Here is a 21,478-nt window from a genome sequence, read left to right as displayed (position 1 = left end):
AGCTCTCGGAACAATGCTATGCGGGTGGGTCGGATTGCAGAGAAAACTCTGTCCTGCTGTGGGGTATTGGGTGGGGCTCGGAATTGATGTAGCCGGCAAGGAGCAGGTGTGGCTCCAAAAAACTGACCCATGTAGGACTCTAGTGTGCTGATGCGCGCACATGTGTGGCTGTGTGTGTGCTTTCGCGTGCACATGTGTGTGTGTGTGTGTGTGCTTTCGCGTGCACATGTGTGGCTGTGTGTGTGTGTGTGTGCTTTCGCGCTGTGTGTTTGTGTGTGCATGTTTGCACCTGTCCTTCCGTCGGTCCCCTATTAAGGCAGGGCTGGCTGATATCCTGGGCTGGGTGGCGCTGGTGGAGATAGAGCTCTGTGATTGGCTGCTGGCAAAGGACGATGTCTCTAGATTGGCGGGGGACATGGGAGGAGTGGAGTGGGACAGGGAGCTGCACTCTGAGTGGGACAAGGACCCTGGTGGGGGGAAGGCGAGAGGAGGGTGACATGGTGGAAGAAAGGAGAGGGAGGAGAAACTAAGTTACTCATAGGTTATTACTGTGTCGTAATCCAATTGCCCATGTACTTTCTAGGTAAATAAATGCTACTTTTGTTACCACATAGTTGATGGGCACAGAAAAAATAATTGAATCCCTTCAAATACATTCATGAAAATCTATTCATTACATACATTCATAATTCAATAAGCTCATACTGTTGGAGGTAAATATGTAACCTTGTAGAAGCAGGAGACATAAACAACCTACCTCTATCAGACCCTGCAACAGACCGTGGGTATCGAGTAGGGGGGGTTTTCATACGCTCCTGCCGGAAATGTAAATTACCAGAGGAACCTGTCAAGATCATAAACAGATGGAGGCGAGTTACCAGTAGTAACATACAGACTAACAGTAATAACAACCTCTATCTTAGAGGGGTAAGACAAGTGAATGTTAATATTATTCATGCCATGAAAGACCATAAACGGATTATTACGATAGTAAAAGCACTACATGTATGATCCCGTGTGGCTCAGTTGGTAGATGCATGCAATGCCAGGGTTGTGGGTTCGAATCCCACGGGGGACGAGTAAAAAACAAAGTTTCAAATGTATCCACTCACCTCTGTAAGTGGCTCTGGATCAGAACGTCTGCTAAATGACTAAAATGTATCCACTCACCTCTAAGTGGCTTTGGATCAGAGTGTCTGCTAAATGACTAAAATGTATCCACTCACCTCTAAGTGGCTTTGGATCAGTGTCTGCTAAATGACTAAAATGTATCCACTCACCTCTAAGTGGCTCTGGGTCAGAGCATCTGCTAAATGACTAAAATGTATCCACTCACCTCTAAGTGGCTTTGGATCAGAGTGTCTGCTAAATGACTAAAATGTATCCAGTCACCTCTAAGTGGCTCTGGATCAGAGCATCTGCTAAATGACTAAAATGTATCCACTCACCTCTAAGTGGCTCTAGATCAGAGCATCTGCTAAATGACTAAAATGTATCCACTCACCTCTGTTAGTGGCTCTGGGTCAGAGCGTCTGCTAAATGACTAAAATGTATCCACTCACCTCTGAGTGGCTCTGGATCAGAGCATCTGATAAATGACTAAAATGTATCCACTCACCTCTAAGTGGCTCTGGATCAGAGCATCTGCTAAATGACTAAAATGTATCCACTCACCTCTGTTAGTGGCTCTGGGTCAGAGCGTCTGCTAAATGACTAAAATGTATCCACTCACCTCTGAGTGGCTCTGGGTCAGAGCATCTGCTAAATGACTCAAATGTATCCACTCACCTCTAAGTGGCTCTGGATCAGAGCGTCTGCTAAATGACTAAAATGTATCCACTCACCTCTAAGTGGCTCTGGATCAGAGCATCTGCTAAATGACTAAAATGTATCCACTCACCTGTAAGTGGCTCTGGATCAGAGCATCTGATAAATGACTAAAATGTATCCACTCACCTCTGTTAGTGGCTCTGGGTCAGAGCGTCTGCTAAATGACTAAAATGTATCCACTCACCTCTGTTAGTGGCTCTGGGTCAGAGCGTCTGCTAAATGACTAGAATGTAAATGATTGCTGTGCTCATAATGTAAAAATCTAATTATTGACTCAATAAGGTTTTTTATTTTTTATTCGTTCATTCGTTCGTTCATTTGTTCGTTCACTGACCCAGTCTGGTACTGGAGGGCAGGGAGTTGGTGCTGTGTGGTGTCTGGCTACAGGGTGATGAATCTGACGTTAAGTCACCAGACCGCTTGTGGCTCAAATCCAGGCTCAGACGACCTTGGTGCTGGGGACTATAGGAGTAGAACACAGTCATCACATTCATGCAGCCGATTATGACATATCTATGTTGAGCTATATTGTAAGATCTAGACCATTAAGTACATTGTTGACATTAAGTTTATGTTTGAATTACTGCCTTCTAATCATGGACTGATTCAGACCTGGGATACCTGGAAATGGCTTGGCATTGAGGAGGGGTATCTACCTGGGGTGAGAGTGTGAGTGGTTGCCTGAGGTGGGTGCAGGAGGACAGTTGTGGTTTGTGTGAACGTCATGGCTCCAGGCAGTATAGACTGGGTTCCTCATCACAGCCGTGACAGCAGGACACGGGGCTAGACCTCTGTGTCCGGGGTCTGGATGACCAAAAACAAGGACCTTTACATTTTAGTCATGAAGCAGACACTCTTATACAGCTCTTATAAGTTAGACGCAGTAAGATTTTTTTTTAAAAGACATGGTCACAATCATCACAATTCAAAAGAGACGCCATCTGTTAAATCAGGGCCAGTAAGGGTTAAGAAAACAGGAAAGAGATCAGGTGCAATATCACACCTGTACTAAAACACAGTGGAGAAAACAAGATAAGAAGATGCATCTTTAATGAGATGATCTAATATACAATTACTTGTTAGTAACAGGAGACTTACGTGCAGTCATGGTGCTGCTGTATCCTGGTGGTACCAAAGGCACGCTGTAACGATGAGAGCGCATGGGAGAGAAACGCACCAAGTCCACCGGCTCTGGAGACGCCTCGTCATTAGAGAAACTCTGGACGCACAGTAAAGACGGACAGGAACTATCAGCTCTAGTAACACACACTGACACGACATGCAGCGTATGGAAAACACAGGACTTTATTGCAGAGTGAATATTTGTTGCGTGTAATGGCAAATCAATAAGAATATCAACATCGTACCAAAAGGAAACTTGGAAAGTTTGGCTAAGCACAGTCACAGGGCTCAATTAATGAATCAACCAAACAACCAATCAATCAATCAACCAATCAATCAATCAATCAGGAATGTTAATTACCTGGATAGGGATGTGGATGTGTAGAGGGGTCATGTTCCGGCGTAACGCAGGGGCTGATTTGGGACGGTACCTTCTCCTGTCCCTGTCCAGCTCCTCCCCCCTCTGCCTGCTTACATCCTCATCACATGACTTCCTGGAGCTGATGATTGGCTGCATCCCCTCTCCAGGAGGGTCTATGTAGTAATTGTGCTTCTCACTGTCCCCGTCTCTGTCCCGATTTTCTCTGTCTCTGTCCCTCTCTCTGTCTCTTTCCCCATCTCTGTCCTTTTCCCTATCTCCGTCTCTGTCTCGACCCTCCACCCCTCCAGGGGTTGGAGGGGTGCCTGTCCCTGTGGTGATGGTGGAGTCCGAGGCAGAGCTGATCTGCTGGCGGTGTTTGAACCTGAACGAATCGCTCCTCTGAGGTGGGGTGGGAGGGGTCTGCCCTATCCCCACCCCTGGCCCCACCTCAGACTGAGAGTCCTGCGGGGAGTGTTTTGATAGCTGGGACAAGGAGAGGTAGTCCAGTTTGGAGGACGCCTCGGGCCGTTTGAAGGTGTCTGCGTCGAAGATGGACTTCCTCTGCTTGGGCTTCTTATAGATGGAGAGCTGGGCACACTCGAGGATGGACGCGCCCACCAAGACTTTAGGCCAGGTGCCTCCGCTCGGCTTCTCTCTCTCTGGAGTAGTGGTGTGTTCTTCCTCTCCTCCTCTGTCTCCTCCTCTGTCTCCTCCTCTGTCTCTTTCTCCTCCTCTGTCTCTGTCTCCTCCGTCTCCTCCTCTGTCTCTGTCTCCTCCTCTGTCTCTGTCTCCTCCTCTGTCTCTGTCTCCTCCTCTGTCTCTGTCTCCTCCTCTGTCTCGGTCTCCTCCTCTGTCTCTGTCTCCTCCTCTGTCTCTGTCTCCTCCTCTGTCTCTGTCTCCTCCTCTGTCTCCTCCTCTGTCCAGCAGCGTGCTCTAAATAGAATATAACCCCAGGGTGGAAATTGATATGTTACAGTCTTAAACACATAACAACATTACAGCACACATTAAAAACAATAACGTTCAGGAGCTATTTAGAAAAAAACTACTTGACATCCATCCATCCCTCCACATCCCTCCAACTATCCATCCATTTCTCTCCCTCCCTCCACATCCCTCCCCCTCACTCCACAACCCTCCATCTATCCATCCATTTCTCTCCCTCCCTCCACTTCCCTCCCCCTCACTCCACAACCCTCCATCTATCCATCCATTCCTCCCCCTCCCTCCATCCATTCCTCCCCTCCCTCCACATCCCTCAATCTATCCATCCATTCCTCCCCCTCCAACCATCCATCCATTCCTCCACCTCCCTCCACATCCCTCCAACCATCCACCCATTCCTCCCCTCCCTCCACAACCCTCCATCCATTCCTCCCCTTCCTCCAACCATCCATCCATCCCTCCCCCCTGCACATCCTTCCATCTATCCATCCATTCCTCCCCCTCCCTTCACATCCCTCCATCCATCCATCCCTCCCCCTCCACACCCTCCATCTATCCATCCATTTCTCTCCATCCCTCCACATCCCTCCAACCATCCACCCATTCCTCCCCTCCCTCCACAACCCTCCATCTATCCATCCATTCCTCCCCCTCCCTCCACACCCTCCATCTATCCATCCATTCCTCCCCCTCCCTCCACACCCTCCATCTATCCATCCATTCCTCCCCCTCCCTCCACACCTCCATCTATCCATCCATTCTTCCTCCTACCTCCACATGCCTCCAACCATCCACCCATTCCTCCCCCTCCCTCCACAAACCTCCATCTATCCATCCATACCTCCCCTCCCTCCACACCCTCCATCTATCCATCCATTCTTCCTCCTACCTCCACATCCCTCCAACCATCCACCCATTCCTCCCCCTCCCTCCACAACCCTCCATCTATCCATCCATTCCTCCCCAACCCTCCACATCCCTCCATCCATTCCTCCCCCTTCCTCCACACCCTCCATCTATCCATCCATTCTTCCTCCTACCTCCACATCTCTCCAACCATCCATCCATTTCTCCTCTCCCTCCACATCCCTCCAACCATCCATCCATTCCTCCCCCTCCCATCACATCCCTCCAACCATCCATCCATTCCTCCCCTCCTCCACATCCCTCCATCTATCTATCTATTCCTCCCCCTCCAACCATCCATCCATTCTTCCCCTTCCCTCCACATCCCTCCAACCATCCATCCATTCCTCCCCTCCCTCCACATCCCTCCAACCATCCATCCATTCCTCTCCCTCCCTCCACATCCCTCCATCCATTCCTCCCCTCCCTCCACATCCCTCCAACCATCCATCCATTCCTCCCCTCCAACCATCCATCCATTCCTCCCCCTCCCTCCATCTATCCATCCATTCTTCCTCCTACCTCCACATCTCTCCAACTATCCATCCATTTCTCCCCTCCCTCCAACCATCCATCCATTCCTCCCCCTTCCTCCAACCATCCATCCATTCCTCCCCCTCCCTCCACATCCCTCCAACCATCCATCCATTCCTCCCCCTTCCTCCAACCATCCATCCATTCCTCCCCTCCCTCCACATCCCTCCATCTATCCATCCATTCCTCCCCTCCAACCATCCATACATTCCTCCCCCTCCTCCACATCCCTCCAACCATCCATCCATTCCTGCCCCCTCCACACCCTCCATCTATCCATCCATTTCTCATCCCTCCACATCCCTCCAACCATCCACCCATTCCTCCCCTCCCTCCACAACCCTCCATCTATCCATCCATTCCCCCTCCCTCCACCTATCCATCCATTCCTCCCTCCCTCCACACCCTCCATCTATCCATCCATTCCTCCCCTCCCTCCACACCCTCCATCTATCCATCCATTCTTCCTCCTACCTCCACATGCCTCAACCATCCACCCATTCCTCCCCTCCCTCCACAAACCTCCATCTATCCATCCATACCTCCCCCTCCCTCCACACCCTCCATCTATCCATCCATTCTTCCTCCTACCTCCACATCCCTCCAACCATCCACCCATTCCTCCCCCTCCCTCCACAACCCTCCATCTATCCATCCATTCCTCCCCAACCCTCCACATCCCTCCATCCATTCCTCCCCTTCCTCCACACCCTCCATCTATCCATCCATTCTTCCTCCTACCTCCACATCTCTCCAACCATCCATCCATTTCTCCCTCTCCTCCACATCCCTCCAACCATCCATCCATTCCTCCCCTCCCATCACATCCCTCCAACCATCCATCCATTCCTCCCCTCCCTCCACATCCCTCCATCTATCTATCTATTCCTCCCCTCCAACCATCCATCCATTCTTCCCCTTCCTCCACATCCCTCCAACCATCCATCCATTCCTCCCCCTCCCTCCACATCCCTCCAACCATCCATCCATTCCTCTCCCTCCCTCCACATCCCTCCATCCATTCCTCCCCCTCCCTCCACATCCCTCCAACCATCCATCCATTCCTCCCCCTCCAACCATCCATCCATTCCTCCTCCTCCATCTATCCATCCATTCTTCCTCCTACCTCCACATCTCTCCAACTATCCATCCATTTCTCCCCTCCCTCCAACCATCCATCCATTCCTCCCCCTTCCTCCAACCATCCATCCATTCCTCCCCCTCCTCCACATCCCTCCAACCATCCATCCATTCCTCCCCCCTTCCTCCAACCATCCATCCATTCCTCCCCTCCCCACATCCCTCCATCTATCCATCCATTCCTCCCTCCAACCATCCATACATTCCTCCCCCTCCCTCCACATCCCTCCAACCATCCATCCATTCCTGCCCCTCCCTCCACATCCCTCCATCTATCCATCCATTCCTCCCCCTCCAACCATCCATCCATTCCTCCCCTCCCTCCACATCCCTCCAACCATCCATCCATTCCTCCCCCCTCCCTCCACATCCCTCCATCTATCCATCCATTCCTCCCCTCCCTCCACATCCCTCCAACCATCCATCCATTCCTCCCCCTCCCTTCACATCCTCCATCTATCCATCCATTCCTCCCCCTCCAACCATCCATCCATTCCTCCCCCTCCCTCCACATCCCTCCAACCATCCATCCATTCCTCCCCCTCCCTTCACATCCCTCCATCTATCCATCCATTCCTCCCCCTCCAACCATCCATCCATTCCTCCCCTCCCTCCACATCCCTCCATCCATTCCTCCACCTCCCTCCAACTATCCATCCATTTCTCTCCCTCCTCCACATCCCTCCAACCATTCCTCCCCCTCCCTCCACAACCATCCATCCATCCCTCCTCCCTGCACATCCTTCCATCTATCCATCCATTCCTCCCTCCACATCCCTCCATCCATCCATCCCTCCCCTCCACACCCTCCATCTATCCATCCATTTCTCTCCATCCCTCCACATCCCTCCATCTATCCATCCATTTCTCTCCATCCCTCCATCTATCCATCCATTTCTCTCCATCCCTCCACATCCCTCCATCTATCCATCCATTTCTCTCCATCCTCCACATCCCTCCAACCATCCACCCATTCCTCCCCCTCCCTCCACATCCCTCCATCTATCCACCCATTCCTCCCCTCCCTCCACATCCCTCCATCTATCTATCCATCCATTCTTCCTCCTACCTCCACATCCCTCCAACCATCCACCCATTCCTCCCCCTCCCTCCACAACCCTCCATCTATCCATCCATTCCTCCTCCCTCCATCTATCCATCCATTCTTCCTCCTACCTCCACATCCCTCCAACCATCCACCCATTCCTCCCCCTCCTTCCACAACCCTCCATCTATCCATCCATTCCTCCCCAACCCTCCACATCCCTCCATCCATTCCTCCCCTCCTCCACACCCTCCATCTATCCATCCATTCTTCCTCCTACCTCCACATCCCTCCAACCATCCACCCATTCCTCCCCCTCCCTCCACAACCCTCCATCTATCCATCCATTCCTCCCCTCCCTCCACACCCTCCATCTATCCATCCATTCTTCCTCCTACCTCCACATCCCTCCAACCATCCACCCATTCCTCCCCTCCCTCCACAACCCTCCATCTATCCATCCATTCCTCCCCAACCCTCCACATCCCTCCATCCATTCCTCCCCCTCCCTCCACACCCTCCATCTATCCATCCATTCTTCCTCCTACCTCCACATCTCTCCAACCATCCATCCATTTCTCCCTCTCCCTCCACATCCCTCCAACCATCCATCCATTTCTCCCTCTCCCTCCACATCCCTCCAACCATCCATCCATTCCTCCCCCTCCCATCACATCCCTCCAACCATCCATCCATTCCTCCCCCTCCCTCCACATCCCTCCAACCATCCATCCATTCCTCTCCCTCCCTCCACATCCCTCCATCTATCCATCCATTCCTCTCCCTCCCTCCACATCCCTCCATCTATCCATCCATTCCTCCCCTCCCTCCACATCCCTCCAACCATCCATCCATTCCTCCGCCCTCCAACCATCCATCCATTCCTCCGCCCTCCAACCATCCATCCATTCCTCCCCCTCCAACCAACCATCCATCCATTCCTCCCCCTCCCTCCATCTATCCATCCATTCTTCCTCCTACCTCCACATCTCTCCAACTATCCATCCATTTCTCCCCCCCTCCAACCATCCATCCATTCCTCCCCCTTCCTCCAACCATCCATCCATTCCTCCCCCTCCCTCCAACCATCCATCCATTCCTCCCCCTTCCTCCAACCATCCATCCATTCCTCCCCCTCCCTCCACATCCCTCCATCTATCCATCCATTCCTCCCCCTCCAACCATCCATCCATTCCTCCCCCTTCCTCCAACCATCCATCCATTCCTCCCCCTCCCTCCAACCATCCATCCATTCCTCCCCCTTCCTCCAACCATCCATCCATTCCTCCCCTCCCTCCACATCCCTCCATCTATCCATCCATTCCTCCCCCTCCAACCATCCATCCATTCCTCCCCTCCCTCCACATCCCTCCAAGCATCCATCCATTCCTCCCCCTCCCTCCACATCCCTCCATCTATCCATCCATTCCTCCCCTCCAACCATCCATCCATTCCTCCCCCTCCCTCCACATCCCTCCATCTATCCATCCATTCCTCCCCCTCCCTCCACATCCCTCCAACCATCCATCCATTCCTCCCCCTCCCTCCACATCCCTCCATCTATCCATCCATTCCTCCCCCCTCCAACCATCCATCCATTCCTCCCCCTCCCTCCACATCCCTCCATCTATCCATCCATCCCTCCCCCTCCCTCCACCCATCCTTCCAAGACCAACCTGCAGGGTAATACAGTCGGAGGCCACAGGGGTGAAGGTGAGAGGTCGTCTGCTGTGTGACTCCCCTCTTCTGTAGCAGTAGTCCTGGTGGGGCTCTGGAGACCCCAATGGCCCTGAACTAACTGGGCTGTGCTGCAGACAGCTCCCCCTGTGGGATAGAGAGCGGGAGTACATGGAGCTACTGGAAAACGGCTTGTGCTGGCAGATGGAGCCACCTCTACTGTTGTTGTCTACTGCTACAACGTTGCTATGACTCCTGTCTTTGTTGGGATGGTTGTGTCTCTCTCCACCACTGGAGCCAATATCAGGGCAGAACATGTCTGTCTGGGTAGAGCTGTTGTTGTTCTTGGAGTTCCGGGAGTGCCAAGAGTGGAGCGAGCGGCAGTTGGAGGTCTTCTCTGAGGCGTCTCGCAGGTTTTCAAAGATACTCTGGCCGGAGCAACTCTGAGGGAGCAAACAAGTGGTCACTCATTTCCACTCAGGTTGTTCATAGTGCTGAAATTTGTGACCCAGGAAACATTTACAGAGCATTCAGAAAGAATTCATACCCCTTGACTTAATCCACATTTTGTTGTGTTACAGCCTGAATTCAAAATGGATTTCTCTCCCATCTACACACAACACCCCATAATGCACTCTGGCGGCAGGTAGCCCAGTAGTTAGAAGCATTGGGCCAGTAGCCGAAAGGTCGCTGGCTCAAATCCCAGAGCCAACTAGGTGAAAACCGGTTGATGTGCCCTTAAGCAAGGCACTTAATCCTAATTGCTCCAGGGTTGCCATCAATAATGGCTGATCCCTGGCACTGACCCCTCTCTCTGTGGGATTTGCAAAAAAACATGTGAAATAGGACAAATGTAAGCCCCACCTAATTATCTTGTAATAACAAAGTGAAAACATGTTTTTATACATTTTCACAAATGTATTGAAAATGCCTTACAGTAATATTTCATTTACATAATTATTCACACCCCTGAGCCAATACTTTATAGAAGCAACTTTGGCAGCGATGACATCTTTGAGTCGTCTTGGGTATGTCTGTATCAGCTCTGCACATCTGGATTCGGGGATTTTCTCCCATTCTTCCTTGCAGATTTTCTCAAGCGCTGTTAAGTTAGATGGGGAGCAGCAGTGAACAGCAATCTTCAAGTCTTTCCACAGAGGTTCAATATGATTCAAGTCTGGGCTTTGGCTGCGCCACTCAAGGACTTTCACATTCTTGTTCAGTAACCATTTCAGCTTTGCTTTGGCTGTATGCTTGGGGTCATTGTCCTGTTGGAACGTAAATCTTCGCCCCCCGAGTGCAAGGTCGTTTTCACTCTGAAGCAGGTTTTCATCAAGGATTGTCCTGTATTTGGCTCCATTGTTCTTTCTATCCTTACCAGTCTCCCAGTCCCTGTCGCTGAAAAGCATCCCCATAGCATGCTGCTGCCACCACCATACTTCATGGTAGGGATGGTGTTAGCGCTTTACATTCAGGCCAAAGAGTACAATTTGTGTCTCATCATACCACAGAATATTTTGTCTTATGCACTCAGACATTCACATGCCTTTCTGAAAACTCCAGGCGTGCTGTCATGTTGCCTTTTTCTTAGCAGTGGCTTCTGTCTGGCCACTCCCATAAAATCCAGATTGTTGAATTTCTGTAGAGACGGTTGTCCTTCTGACAGGTTCTCCCATCACAGCCAAAGAACTCTGAAGTTCTTGGGTTCTTGGTCACCTCCCTGACTAAGGTCCTTCTTGCCCTGTTGCTCAGTTTGGTCGGATGGCCAGCTCTAGGCAGAGACTAGGTAGTTCCATATTTCTTTCAATTTCCCAATGGAGACCTCTGTCCTCTTGGAAACTTTGAACGCTCCAGAAATAGTTTTATACCCTTCGCCAGATATATGCCTCATCACAATTCTCTCTCAGAGATCTATGCACAGTTCCTTGGACTTCATGGTATCGTTTCAGCTCTGACATAAACTGTCAACTGTGGGACCTTATACATACAGGTGTGTTTATTTCTAAATCATATCCAAACAATTGAATTGGTCACAGGTGGAGACGAGTCGAGTTGTAGCGACATCTCAAGGATGATCATAGATGCACCTGAGCTCAATTTAGAGTGTCATAGCAAAGGGGTATGAATACTTATGCAAATCACTTTGTCATTATGGGGTATTGTGTGTAGTAGATGCTGCACCCCTAAAAACTAAAAACATTTCTCATAAGAAACTAGCTCCCTGGCACACAGAAAATACCCGAGCTCTGAAGCAAGCTTCTAGAAAATTGGAACGGAAATACCAAACTGTAAGTCTTCCGACTAGCTTGGAAAGACAGTACCGTGCAGTACCGAAGAGCCCTTACTGCTGCTCGATCATCCTATTTTTCTAACTTAATTGAGGAAAATAAGAACAATCCGAAATTCCTTTTTGATACTGTCGCAAAGCTAACTAAAAAACAGCATTCCCCAAGAGAGGATGACTTTCACTTCAGCAGTGATAAATTCATGAACTTCTTTGAGGAAAAGATCATGATTATTAGAAAGCAAATTATGGACTCCTCTTTAAATCTGCATATTCCTTCAAAGCTCAGTTGTCCTGAGTCTGCACAACTCTGCCAGGACCTAGGATCAAGAGAGACGCTCAAGTGTTTTAGTACTATATCTCTTGACACAATGATGAAAATAATCATGACCTCTAAACCTTCAAGCTGCATACTGGACCCTATTCCAACTAAACTACTGAAAGAGCTGCTTCCTGTGCTTGTTTTAGTACTATATCTCTTGACACAATGATGAAAATAATCATGGCCTCTAAACCTTCAAGCTGCATACTGGACCCTATTCCAACTAAACTACTGAAAGAGCTGCTTCCTGTGCTTGTTGAACATAATAAACGTCTCTCTATCCACCGGATGTGTACCAAACTCACTAAAAGTGGCAGTAATAAAGCCTCTCTTGAAAAAGCCAAACCTTGACCCAAAAAATATAAAAAACTATCGGCCTATATCGAATCTTCCATTCCTCTCAAAAATTTTAGAAAAGGCTGTTGCGCAGCAACTCACTGCCTTCCTGAAGACAAACAATGTATACGAAATGCTTCAGTCTGGTTTTAGACCCCATCATAGCACTGAGACTGCACTTGTGAAGGTGGTAAATGACCTTTTAATGGCATCAGACCGAGGCTCTGCATCTGTCCTCGTGCTCCTAGACCTTAGTGCTGCTTTTGATACCATCGATCACCACATTCTTTTGGAGATTGGAAACCCAAATTGGTCTACACGGACAAGTTCTGGCCTGGTTTAGATCTTATCTGTCGAAAGATATTAGTTTGTCTCTGTGAATGGTTTGTCCTCTGACAAATCAACTGTACATTTCGGTGTTCCTCAAGGTTCCGTTTTAGGACCACTATTGTTTTCACTATATATTTTACCTCTTGGGGATGTCATTCGAAAACATAATGTTAACTTTCACTGCTATGCGGATGACACACAACTGTACATTTCAATGAAACATGGTGAAGCCCCAAAATTGCCCTCGCTAGAAGCATGTGTTTCAGACATAAGGAAGTGAATGGCTGCAAACTTTCTACTTTTAAACTCGGACAAAACAGAGATGCTTGTTCTAGGTCCCAAGAAACAAAGAGATCTTCTGTTGAATCTGACAATTAATCTTAATGGTTGTACAGTCGTCTCAAATAAAACTGTGAAGGACCTCGGCATTACTCTGGACCCTGATCTCTCTTTTGAAGAACATATCAAGACCATTTCAAGGACAGCTTTTTTCCATCTACGTAACATTGCAAAAATCAGAAACGTTCTGTCCAAAATTGACGCAGAAAAATTAATCCATGCTTTTGTCACTTCTAGGTTAGACTACTGAAATGCTCTACTTTCCGGCTACCCGGATAAAGCACTAAATAAACTTCAGTTAGTGCTAAATACGGCTGCTAGAATCCTGACTAGAACCCAAAAATTTGATTATATTACTCCAGTGCTAGCCTCCCTACACTGGCTTCCTGTCAAGGCAAGGGCTGATTTCAAGGTTTTACTGCTAACCTACAAAGCATTACATGGGCTTGCTCCTACCTATCTCTCTGATTTAGTCCTGCTGTACATACCTACACGTACACTACGGTCACAAGACGCAGGCCTCCTAATTGTCCCTAGAATTTCTAAGCAAACAGCTGGAGGCAGAGCTTTCTCCTATAGAGCTCAATTTTTATGGAATCGTCTGCCTACCCATGTGAGAGACGCAAACTCAGTCTCAACCTTTAAGTCTTTACTGAAGACTCCTCTCTTCAGTGGGTCATATGATTGAGTGTAGTCTGGCCCAGGAGTGGGAAGGTGAACAGAAAGGCTCTGGAGCAACGAACTGCCCTTGCTGTCTCTGCCTGGCCGGTTCCCCTCTTTCCACTGGGATTCTCTGCCTCTAACCCTATTACAGGGGCTGAGTCACTGGCTTACTGGGGCTCTTTCATACCGTCCCTAGAAGGGGTGCATCACTTGAGTGGGTTGAGTCACTGATGTGATCTTCCTGTCTGGGTTGGCGCCCCCCCTTGGGTTGTGCCGTGGCGGAGATCTTTGTGGGCTATACTCGGCCTTGTCTCAGGATGGTAAGTTGGTGGTTGACGATATCCCTCTAGTGGTGTGGGGGCTGTGCTTTGGCAAAGTGGGTGGGGTTATATCCTTCCTGTTTGGCCCTGTCCGGGGGTGTCCTCGGATGGGGCCACAGTGTCTCCTGAACCCTCCTGTCTCAGCCTCCAGTATTTATGCTGCAGTAGTTTATGTGTCGGGGGGCTAGGGTCAGTTTGTTATATCTGGAGTACTTCTCCTGTCCTATTCGGTGTCCTGTGTGAATTTAAGTGTGCTCTCTCTAATTCTCTCTTTCTTTCTTTCTCTCTCTCGGAGGACCTGAACCCTAGGACCATGCCTCAGGACTACCTGACATGATGACTCCTTGCTGTCCCCAGTCCACCTGGCCGTGCTGCTGCTCCAGTTTCAACTGTTCTGCCTTATTATTATTGGACCATGCTGGTCATTTATGAACATTTGAACATCTTGGCCATGTTCTGTTATAATCTCCACCCAGCACAGCCAGAAGAGGACTGGCCACCCCACATAGCCTGGTTCCTCTCTAGGTTTCTTCCTAGGTTTAGGCCTTTCTAGGGAGTTTTTCCTAGCCACCGTGCTTCTACACCTGCATTGCTTGCTGTTTGGGGTTTTAGGCTGGGTTTCGATACAGCACTTTGAGATATCAGCTGATGTACGAAGGGCTATATAAATACATTTGATTTGATTTGATATGGGTGATTTGAGATGGGTTACTATAACTTTGAGATGGGTTACTATAACTTTGAGATGGGTTACTATAACTTAATACCTCAGCTTAATAGACTAAATAAACTTTGTAATTATATGAACCAACCAGCTCAAATACAATAATATATTTCACATTTTCTCAGCCCCCATTACCAGCTCAATATATTCATTCCACAGCTCATGCTAACATCTATCTATCCATTGGCTACAGCATTGACAACAAAGCCAGTTGATGAAGAAATCCCTAATGGCATCCTATTCCCTATATAGTGCACTACTTTTGGCCAAAACCCTGGTCAAAAGTAATGCACTACATAGGGAATAGTGTGGCATTTGGGACTCAGCAGCCTTAACTCACCTTGATGAGAGAGACGCTGAGAGCATCTCTGCAGCTCCGCAGTAAAGCTTCACACTCAGACAGTGACTTGTTATCTAGTGCTATTCCATTTATCTGTGGAGGGGAAAATGAGGTCAGCACATCGTATCAAAACAATGTTATAGCAGGGAAGCAAGCAGGTCTTCACTTAAATACTCCCAAGTCCCAAATGGCCTCCTATTCCCTATGTACTGCACCACTTTGCACTACTTTTGACTAGGGCTCTGGTCAAAAGTAGTGCACTATATAGGGAATAGGAGGCCATTTCAGACGCAGACCAAATAATTTATAAATGAATAGAGTCATCACGGTAATATGCATGCAAACTGTCTGGGGATCCATGAATGTGTTATGAAATGCAATTAAGATATGATGATGCAAAACTACAAATGGGAGAATCCGGTTGGTCATAAACAACAAGCTGAGATTTGCATACAAAAATATATTATTAACATGTGACCATGTATTTACAATATACAGTGAGGTAACAGTAAGAGACAGAATAACAACAAAAAAACACTCTTACAGGGAGTGCTCCTAATCTCAGTTTGATACCTGTATAAAAGACACCTGTCCACAGAAGCAATCAATCAATCAGATTCCAAACTCTCCACCATGGCCAAGAACAAAGAGCTCTCCAATGATGTCAGGGACAAGACTGTAGACCTACACAAGGCTGGAATGGGTTACAAGACCATCGCCAAGCAGCTTGGTGAAAAGGTGACAACAGTTGGTACGATTACTCGCAAATGGAAGAAACACAAAAGAACTGTCATCTCCCTTGGCCTGGGGCTCCATGCAAGATCTCACTTTGTGGAATTGCAATGCTCATGAGAATGGTGAGGAATCAGCCCAGAACTATACAGGAGGACCTTGTCAATGATCTCAAGGCAGCTGGGACCATAGTCACCAAGAAAACAATTGGTAACACACTACGCTGTGAAGGACTGAAATCCTGCAGCGCCCGCAAGGTCCCCCTGCTCAAGAAAGCACATATACATGCCCGTCTGAAGTTTGTCAATGAACATCTGAATGATTCAGAGGACAACTGGGTGAAAGTGTTGTGGTCAGATGAGACCAAAATGGAGCTCTTTGGCATTAACTCAACTCGCCGTATTTGGAGGAGGAGGAATGCTGCCTATGACACCAAGAACACCATCCCCACCGTCAAACATGGAGGTGGAAACATTATGTTTGGGGGGGGGTTCTGCTACGGGGACAGGACAACTTCACCGCATCAAAGGGACGATGGACAGGGCCATGTACCGTCAAATCTTGGGTGAGAGCCTCCTTAACTCAGCCAGAGCATTGAAAATGCTCTGGCTGAGGTAAGCATCACAATGACCCAAAACACACAGCCAAGGCAACAAAGGAGTGGCTCAAGAAGAAGCACATTAAGGTCCTGGAGTGGCCTAGCCAGTCTCCAGACCTTAATCCCATAGAAAATCTGTGGAGGGAGCTGAAGGTTCAAGTTGCCAGACGTCAGCCTCGAAACCTTAATGACTTGGAGAAGATCTACAAAGAGGACTGGGACAAAATCCCTCCTGAGATGTGTGCAAACTTGGTGGCCAACTACAAGAAACGTCTGACCTCTGTGATTGCCAACAAGGGTTTTGCCACCAAGTACTAAGTCATGTTTTGCAGAGGGGTCAAATACTTATTTCCCTCATTAAAATGCAAATCAATTTATAACATTTTTGAAATGCGTTTTTCTGGATTTTGTTGTTGTTATTCTGTCTCTCACTGTTCAAATAAACCATTAAAATTATAGACTTCCTTCCATTAAAATAATTTCCTTGTCAGTGGGCAAATGTAAAAAAATCAGCAGGGGATCAAATACTTTTTTGCCTCACTGTATATATTCATGAAGTATGAGTACTAATCTAGGATTAGGTTCCCACCTAATCATTCATTTGAATCTAAATGGCTAAACTGATCCTAGATAAGCACTCCTACTCAGATACACTTTATGGATACAGGCCCAGGTTTAGTAGCAAAACAATTTTAGCTTTCATAATAAAAGCAGGTGTAATGTGATACGTACAGCGATGAGTCGATCTCCGACTGTGAGTGAACCCTCCTTGGTTGCTGGAGAGCCCGGAGTGACCCCAGCTACAAACACCCCACACTCCAGTCCTATACCACTGGCTGGAGGAGGCAGGGAGGATAACGTCACGTCTTCAGCACACACACATTTCATTATCCTCCTCCTCATCACAATCGTCATCATCAATCTAGTGTTGGATACTGATCATACAATGACAGAAGTTTCACATTTTGCATTCCATCCAAAAATGGATGATAAGTGTTTGGGCAGGGCAATACGCACTAAGAAAAGACGGTTCCGCAAGGGTTCTTTGGGAAGAGTGATGGTTCTATGTGGAACGATAATAACTCCAATAACCCTTTGAGCTCTTCAATGATTCTTTGCAGTTCAGAAAAGGTTTCTTTGCTCTTTTAGTGACAATTCAAATATAGGGGCGGCGGCTCATTAGAATATTTTGGGGCACGGTTTGCTCACAGCTCTTTTGGTGAAACCGTGAGTGACAGTGTGATTCCAGTTTATCTAATGTGTTGTGTTATGCTATTCCATATTACATATGACAGTGTCTTGTGAAAGACTGATGTATGGCCTTGTGTCAATTGAGAACTGATGTCTAAATCAGGAGATGCCAAACCTCTCCTCAGGGAGCCCCAGCTGTTCCAGAGGTAGCACACCTGATACAACTTGTCAATTAACACAATAATAAAACCTTTGGAATTTTAACAATATAATATGTCTAACCAGAAGGGAAAAAAACAGTATTGTTCTTCAAACTGTTTTTTGTAGAACCTTTGAGATTGAGATAAAGGTTCTGTAAAAGAACCATTAAGAAGAGTTATATACGGCATCAGAAATGGTTGTAATGACAGCAGAATCCTTTTTGGTGCCCTTTTTGAATAGTTCTTTATAGCACCATAAAGGTTACATGTTTAACCTTATGAGCATGCTTCTTTCTAGAACATTCAAAAAGAGGTACCAAAAAGGGATCCGCTATGTTTACAAGTCAAAGAAGACTTGTTTGGCTCTTATATAGAACTGTACCTGTACACAGCCAATCTGTAAATAGCACACCCAACTACCTCATCCCCATATTGTTATTTATCCTCTTGCTCTTTTGCACCCCAGTATCTCTATCATCATCTGCACATTTATCACTCCAGTGTTAATGCTAAATTGTAATTATTTCGCCTCTATGGTCTATTTATTGCTTTACCTCCCTACTCTTCTACATTTGCACACACTGCACATATATTTTTCCCATTGTGTTATTCACTGTACGTTTGTTTATGTGTAACTCTGTGTTATTGTTTTTGTCACACTGCTTTGCTTTATCTTGACCAGGTCGCAGTTGTAAATGAGAACTTGTTCTCAACTGGCCTACCTGGTTAAATATATATTTTTTTAAATGTTTTTATTGTGTGAGGTTTTGCTGTATATGAGTGATACCTTTGTATCCTGTGAGGTTGATCTCAATAGGAGTGATTAAGCGTCCTCCCAGAGATTTCCTCCTGCGGACCACCATATTGATCACTCCTTCTCCGCTCAGCACTGCCTTCAGAACCTGCTTCCTGTCCTTATTGGTCAGGTCCACATTGTTAATCTTCAACAGCCAATCATTCACTCTGTAGAGAGAAGAGCAACCAATAATTGACTTTGTAGAGAGAAGATGCAACCAAGCAGAACTGTAACCAGTGGATGATTAATAATAACAATATGTTTTTCAAAAGTAGGAAGAAGGCCATTAAGTGTGATTTACCTTAACCTTCCTTCAGCAATACCTCCTCTGTCCACCTTACTCACAAATATCCCACAGTCTCCTGGTAAATATGGCTCATTTATCCCCTCGGCAACATCAAAACCAAGTGCTTTTAAATCCATGTCCTCCTGAAATAACGTAAATAAAGCATGACTATTTCCTCATTAAAAAGGCGCATCTGATCTAAAATGTGTCCATGGTTTGAATATTACTACTGTTTTACTACTGTATTCATTCTTTGTGGTTCATTTCGATTTGGCAATAGCACAAAGTAATGTATGTGGAATTGGCCAAGATAAATAGCTTGGTGAGCGCTAAACACTTACTCTGTTTTTCTCAAACTCCACAACTTCCGTCTCCCACTCCAAAGAGTCTGTGTCGATGGCTGAATCGTGTGAATTATGAGCCATCAGCTGACGAAAACTGGCCTCCTTTTCCAACTGGTCTTCAATCCTTTCTCTGTAGAAAGAGAGAGAAACTTTGAAAACAACCTTTACATTTGAAGACAAACTTGTGCATGTACAGACAGCCAGTCGTTAGATACACATTTCAACCACTAGGTGGCAATAAAACATGGTAATAAATGACACTGTCTGTCAGAGCACCAAAACCTACAGTACTTCAAATCAAGTTACAGAACTGGCAAAGTTAAATAATAGGGTTCTATTCCTCTGTACTGTAAATAGTTTTCAGAGGTTTATATTCTGATGTGGATTGATGGAGAAATGGATGGAGGATGTAGAAGGATGAATAACTCACTTGAGTTCCTTAAGTTCGCGTGACGCATCGTTTTTCTGTTTCCTGGTATCATCTAGGTTTCTCAATGCATCTGCCAGGTCGCTCACCGCTCGGTCCCTCTCTCTCCTCAGGTTGTCACATAACGTTCTGACAGACACACACACACAGGGCGTCATCTACATCTATTCATACATTGCCTTTCAAGCTTGTCCCATTTTCTGTAAATATCCAATAATCACCCACTCTTCTCTGGAAATTTAAGACCGAGCCTTTCAACTAATTTTTCAGCACTGGCCACTGATCCTTGAGTCTTCAATATCGATATAAAGTGTTTTTCTTAGCTATCATCCTGTTGGCTTCCTGACAGGTTCTAGGGGCCACGTGCTATGGAATGCAAGATGTTTCTCTCTATTTATTCTCTCTCTACTCACCGAATACTCTCTCTCTCTGCCACTATCTTGTCTCTCTCCTGAAAGGCCCAGTCGCGTCGACACTTGGCCACCTCTGCTTCCTGCGTCGCCTCCTTCAGCTCCTGAGACATGGCTTCATACTGCTTCCTCAGCACCTCTATCTCCTTGTTGGCCCGCTCCATGTCCAGGGTTGTCGAGTCTTGTTTCTGATGAGGAGGAAATGGGCGTAGGTTGAAGTTGCCCCTAGATGCTGATCTTGGGTCAGTTTAGTACCCCCCCCTCCCCCCCCACTAATGGTTAAGATACGATTGGGGGTGGGGGAAGCTTATCCTAGATCTTTACATAGGAGAAACTTCACCCCGGAGAAATACACAACTATATGACATTGTTTTTATGATGAACTACACTCAGTGGCCAGTTTATTATGTGTACACCTATCTAGTATGGGGTCGGACACCCCTTTGCCTCCAGAACAGTCTGAATTCTTCAGGGCATTGGAATGTTGCTCAATTGGTATCAAGGGACCCAACATGTGCTCTTCTCTGTATCACGGAGGCGCTCCGCACTGCTAAAGCTAACTCTCTCTCCTCTGCTCTCATCCTTCTAGACCTATCGGCTGCCTTCGATACTGTGAACCATCAGATCCTCCTCTCCACCCTCTCCGAGTTGGGCATCTCCGGCGCGGCCCACGCTTGGATTGCGTCCTACCTGACAGGTCGCTCCTACCAGGTGGCGTGGCGAGAATCTGTCTCCTCACCACGTGCTCTCACCACTGGTGTCCCCCAGGGCTCTGTTCTAGGCCCTCTCCTATTCTCGCTATACACCAAGTCACTTGGCTCTGTCATAACCTCACATGGTCTCTCCTATCATTGCTATGCAGACGACACACAATTAATCTTCTCCTTTCCCCCTTCTGATGACCAGGTGGCGAATCGCATCTCTGCATGTCTGGCAGACATATCAGTGTGGATGACGGATCACCACCTCAAGCTGAACCTCGGCAAGACGGAGCTGCTCTTCCTCCCGGGAAGGACTGCCCGTTCCATGATCTCGCCATCACGGTTGACAACTCCATTGTGTCCTCCTCCCAGAGCGCTAAGAACCTTGGCGTGATCCTGGACAACACCCTGTCGTTCTCAAATAACATCAAGGCGGTGGCCCGTTCCTGTAGGTTCATGCTCTACAACATCCGCAGAGTACGACCCTGCCTCACACAGGAAGCGGTGCAGGTCCTAATCCAGGCACTTGTCATCTCCCCGTCTGGATTACTGCAACTCGCTGTTGGCTGGGCTCC

General features: G+C 47.6%; 1 protein-coding gene across 2 annotated transcripts in view; it reads right to left on the bottom strand.

Annotated features, from left to right (window-relative positions):
• Nucleotides 1-21,478, bottom strand: part of LOC115113833 (disks large homolog 5-like) — a 167,826-nt gene that overhangs the window by 45,587 nt on the left and 100,761 nt on the right. For both annotated transcript variants that reach the window (XM_065012672.1, XM_065012673.1), the window contains exons 12-25: nucleotides 20,206-20,390; nucleotides 19,796-19,921; nucleotides 19,363-19,495; nucleotides 19,037-19,164; nucleotides 18,727-18,902; nucleotides 17,281-17,384; nucleotides 15,219-15,311; nucleotides 9,560-10,003; nucleotides 3,314-4,246; nucleotides 2,929-3,049; nucleotides 2,487-2,634; nucleotides 2,165-2,292; nucleotides 758-844; nucleotides 290-467 (exon numbers count right to left, since the gene is read on the bottom strand). In XM_065012672.1, coding sequence (XP_064868744.1) covers nucleotides 290-467; nucleotides 758-844; nucleotides 2,165-2,292; nucleotides 2,487-2,634; nucleotides 2,929-3,049; nucleotides 3,314-4,246; nucleotides 9,560-10,003; nucleotides 15,219-15,311; nucleotides 17,281-17,384; nucleotides 18,727-18,902; nucleotides 19,037-19,164; nucleotides 19,363-19,495; nucleotides 19,796-19,921; nucleotides 20,206-20,390 — 2,984 coding nt within the window. The remainder of the gene's footprint in view (nucleotides 1-289; nucleotides 468-757; nucleotides 845-2,164; nucleotides 2,293-2,486; nucleotides 2,635-2,928; nucleotides 3,050-3,313; nucleotides 4,247-9,559; nucleotides 10,004-15,218; nucleotides 15,312-17,280; nucleotides 17,385-18,726; nucleotides 18,903-19,036; nucleotides 19,165-19,362; nucleotides 19,496-19,795; nucleotides 19,922-20,205; nucleotides 20,391-21,478) is intronic.

The sequence above is a fragment of the Oncorhynchus nerka genome, linkage group LG28 (genome assembly GCF_034236695.1).
Source record: "Oncorhynchus nerka isolate Pitt River linkage group LG28, Oner_Uvic_2.0, whole genome shotgun sequence".
NCBI classification, from domain to species: Eukaryota; Metazoa; Chordata; class Actinopteri; order Salmoniformes; family Salmonidae; genus Oncorhynchus; species Oncorhynchus nerka.
Note: the sequence above shows the minus strand (reverse complement) of the source record. Positions and strands in the feature narration are given on the sequence as shown.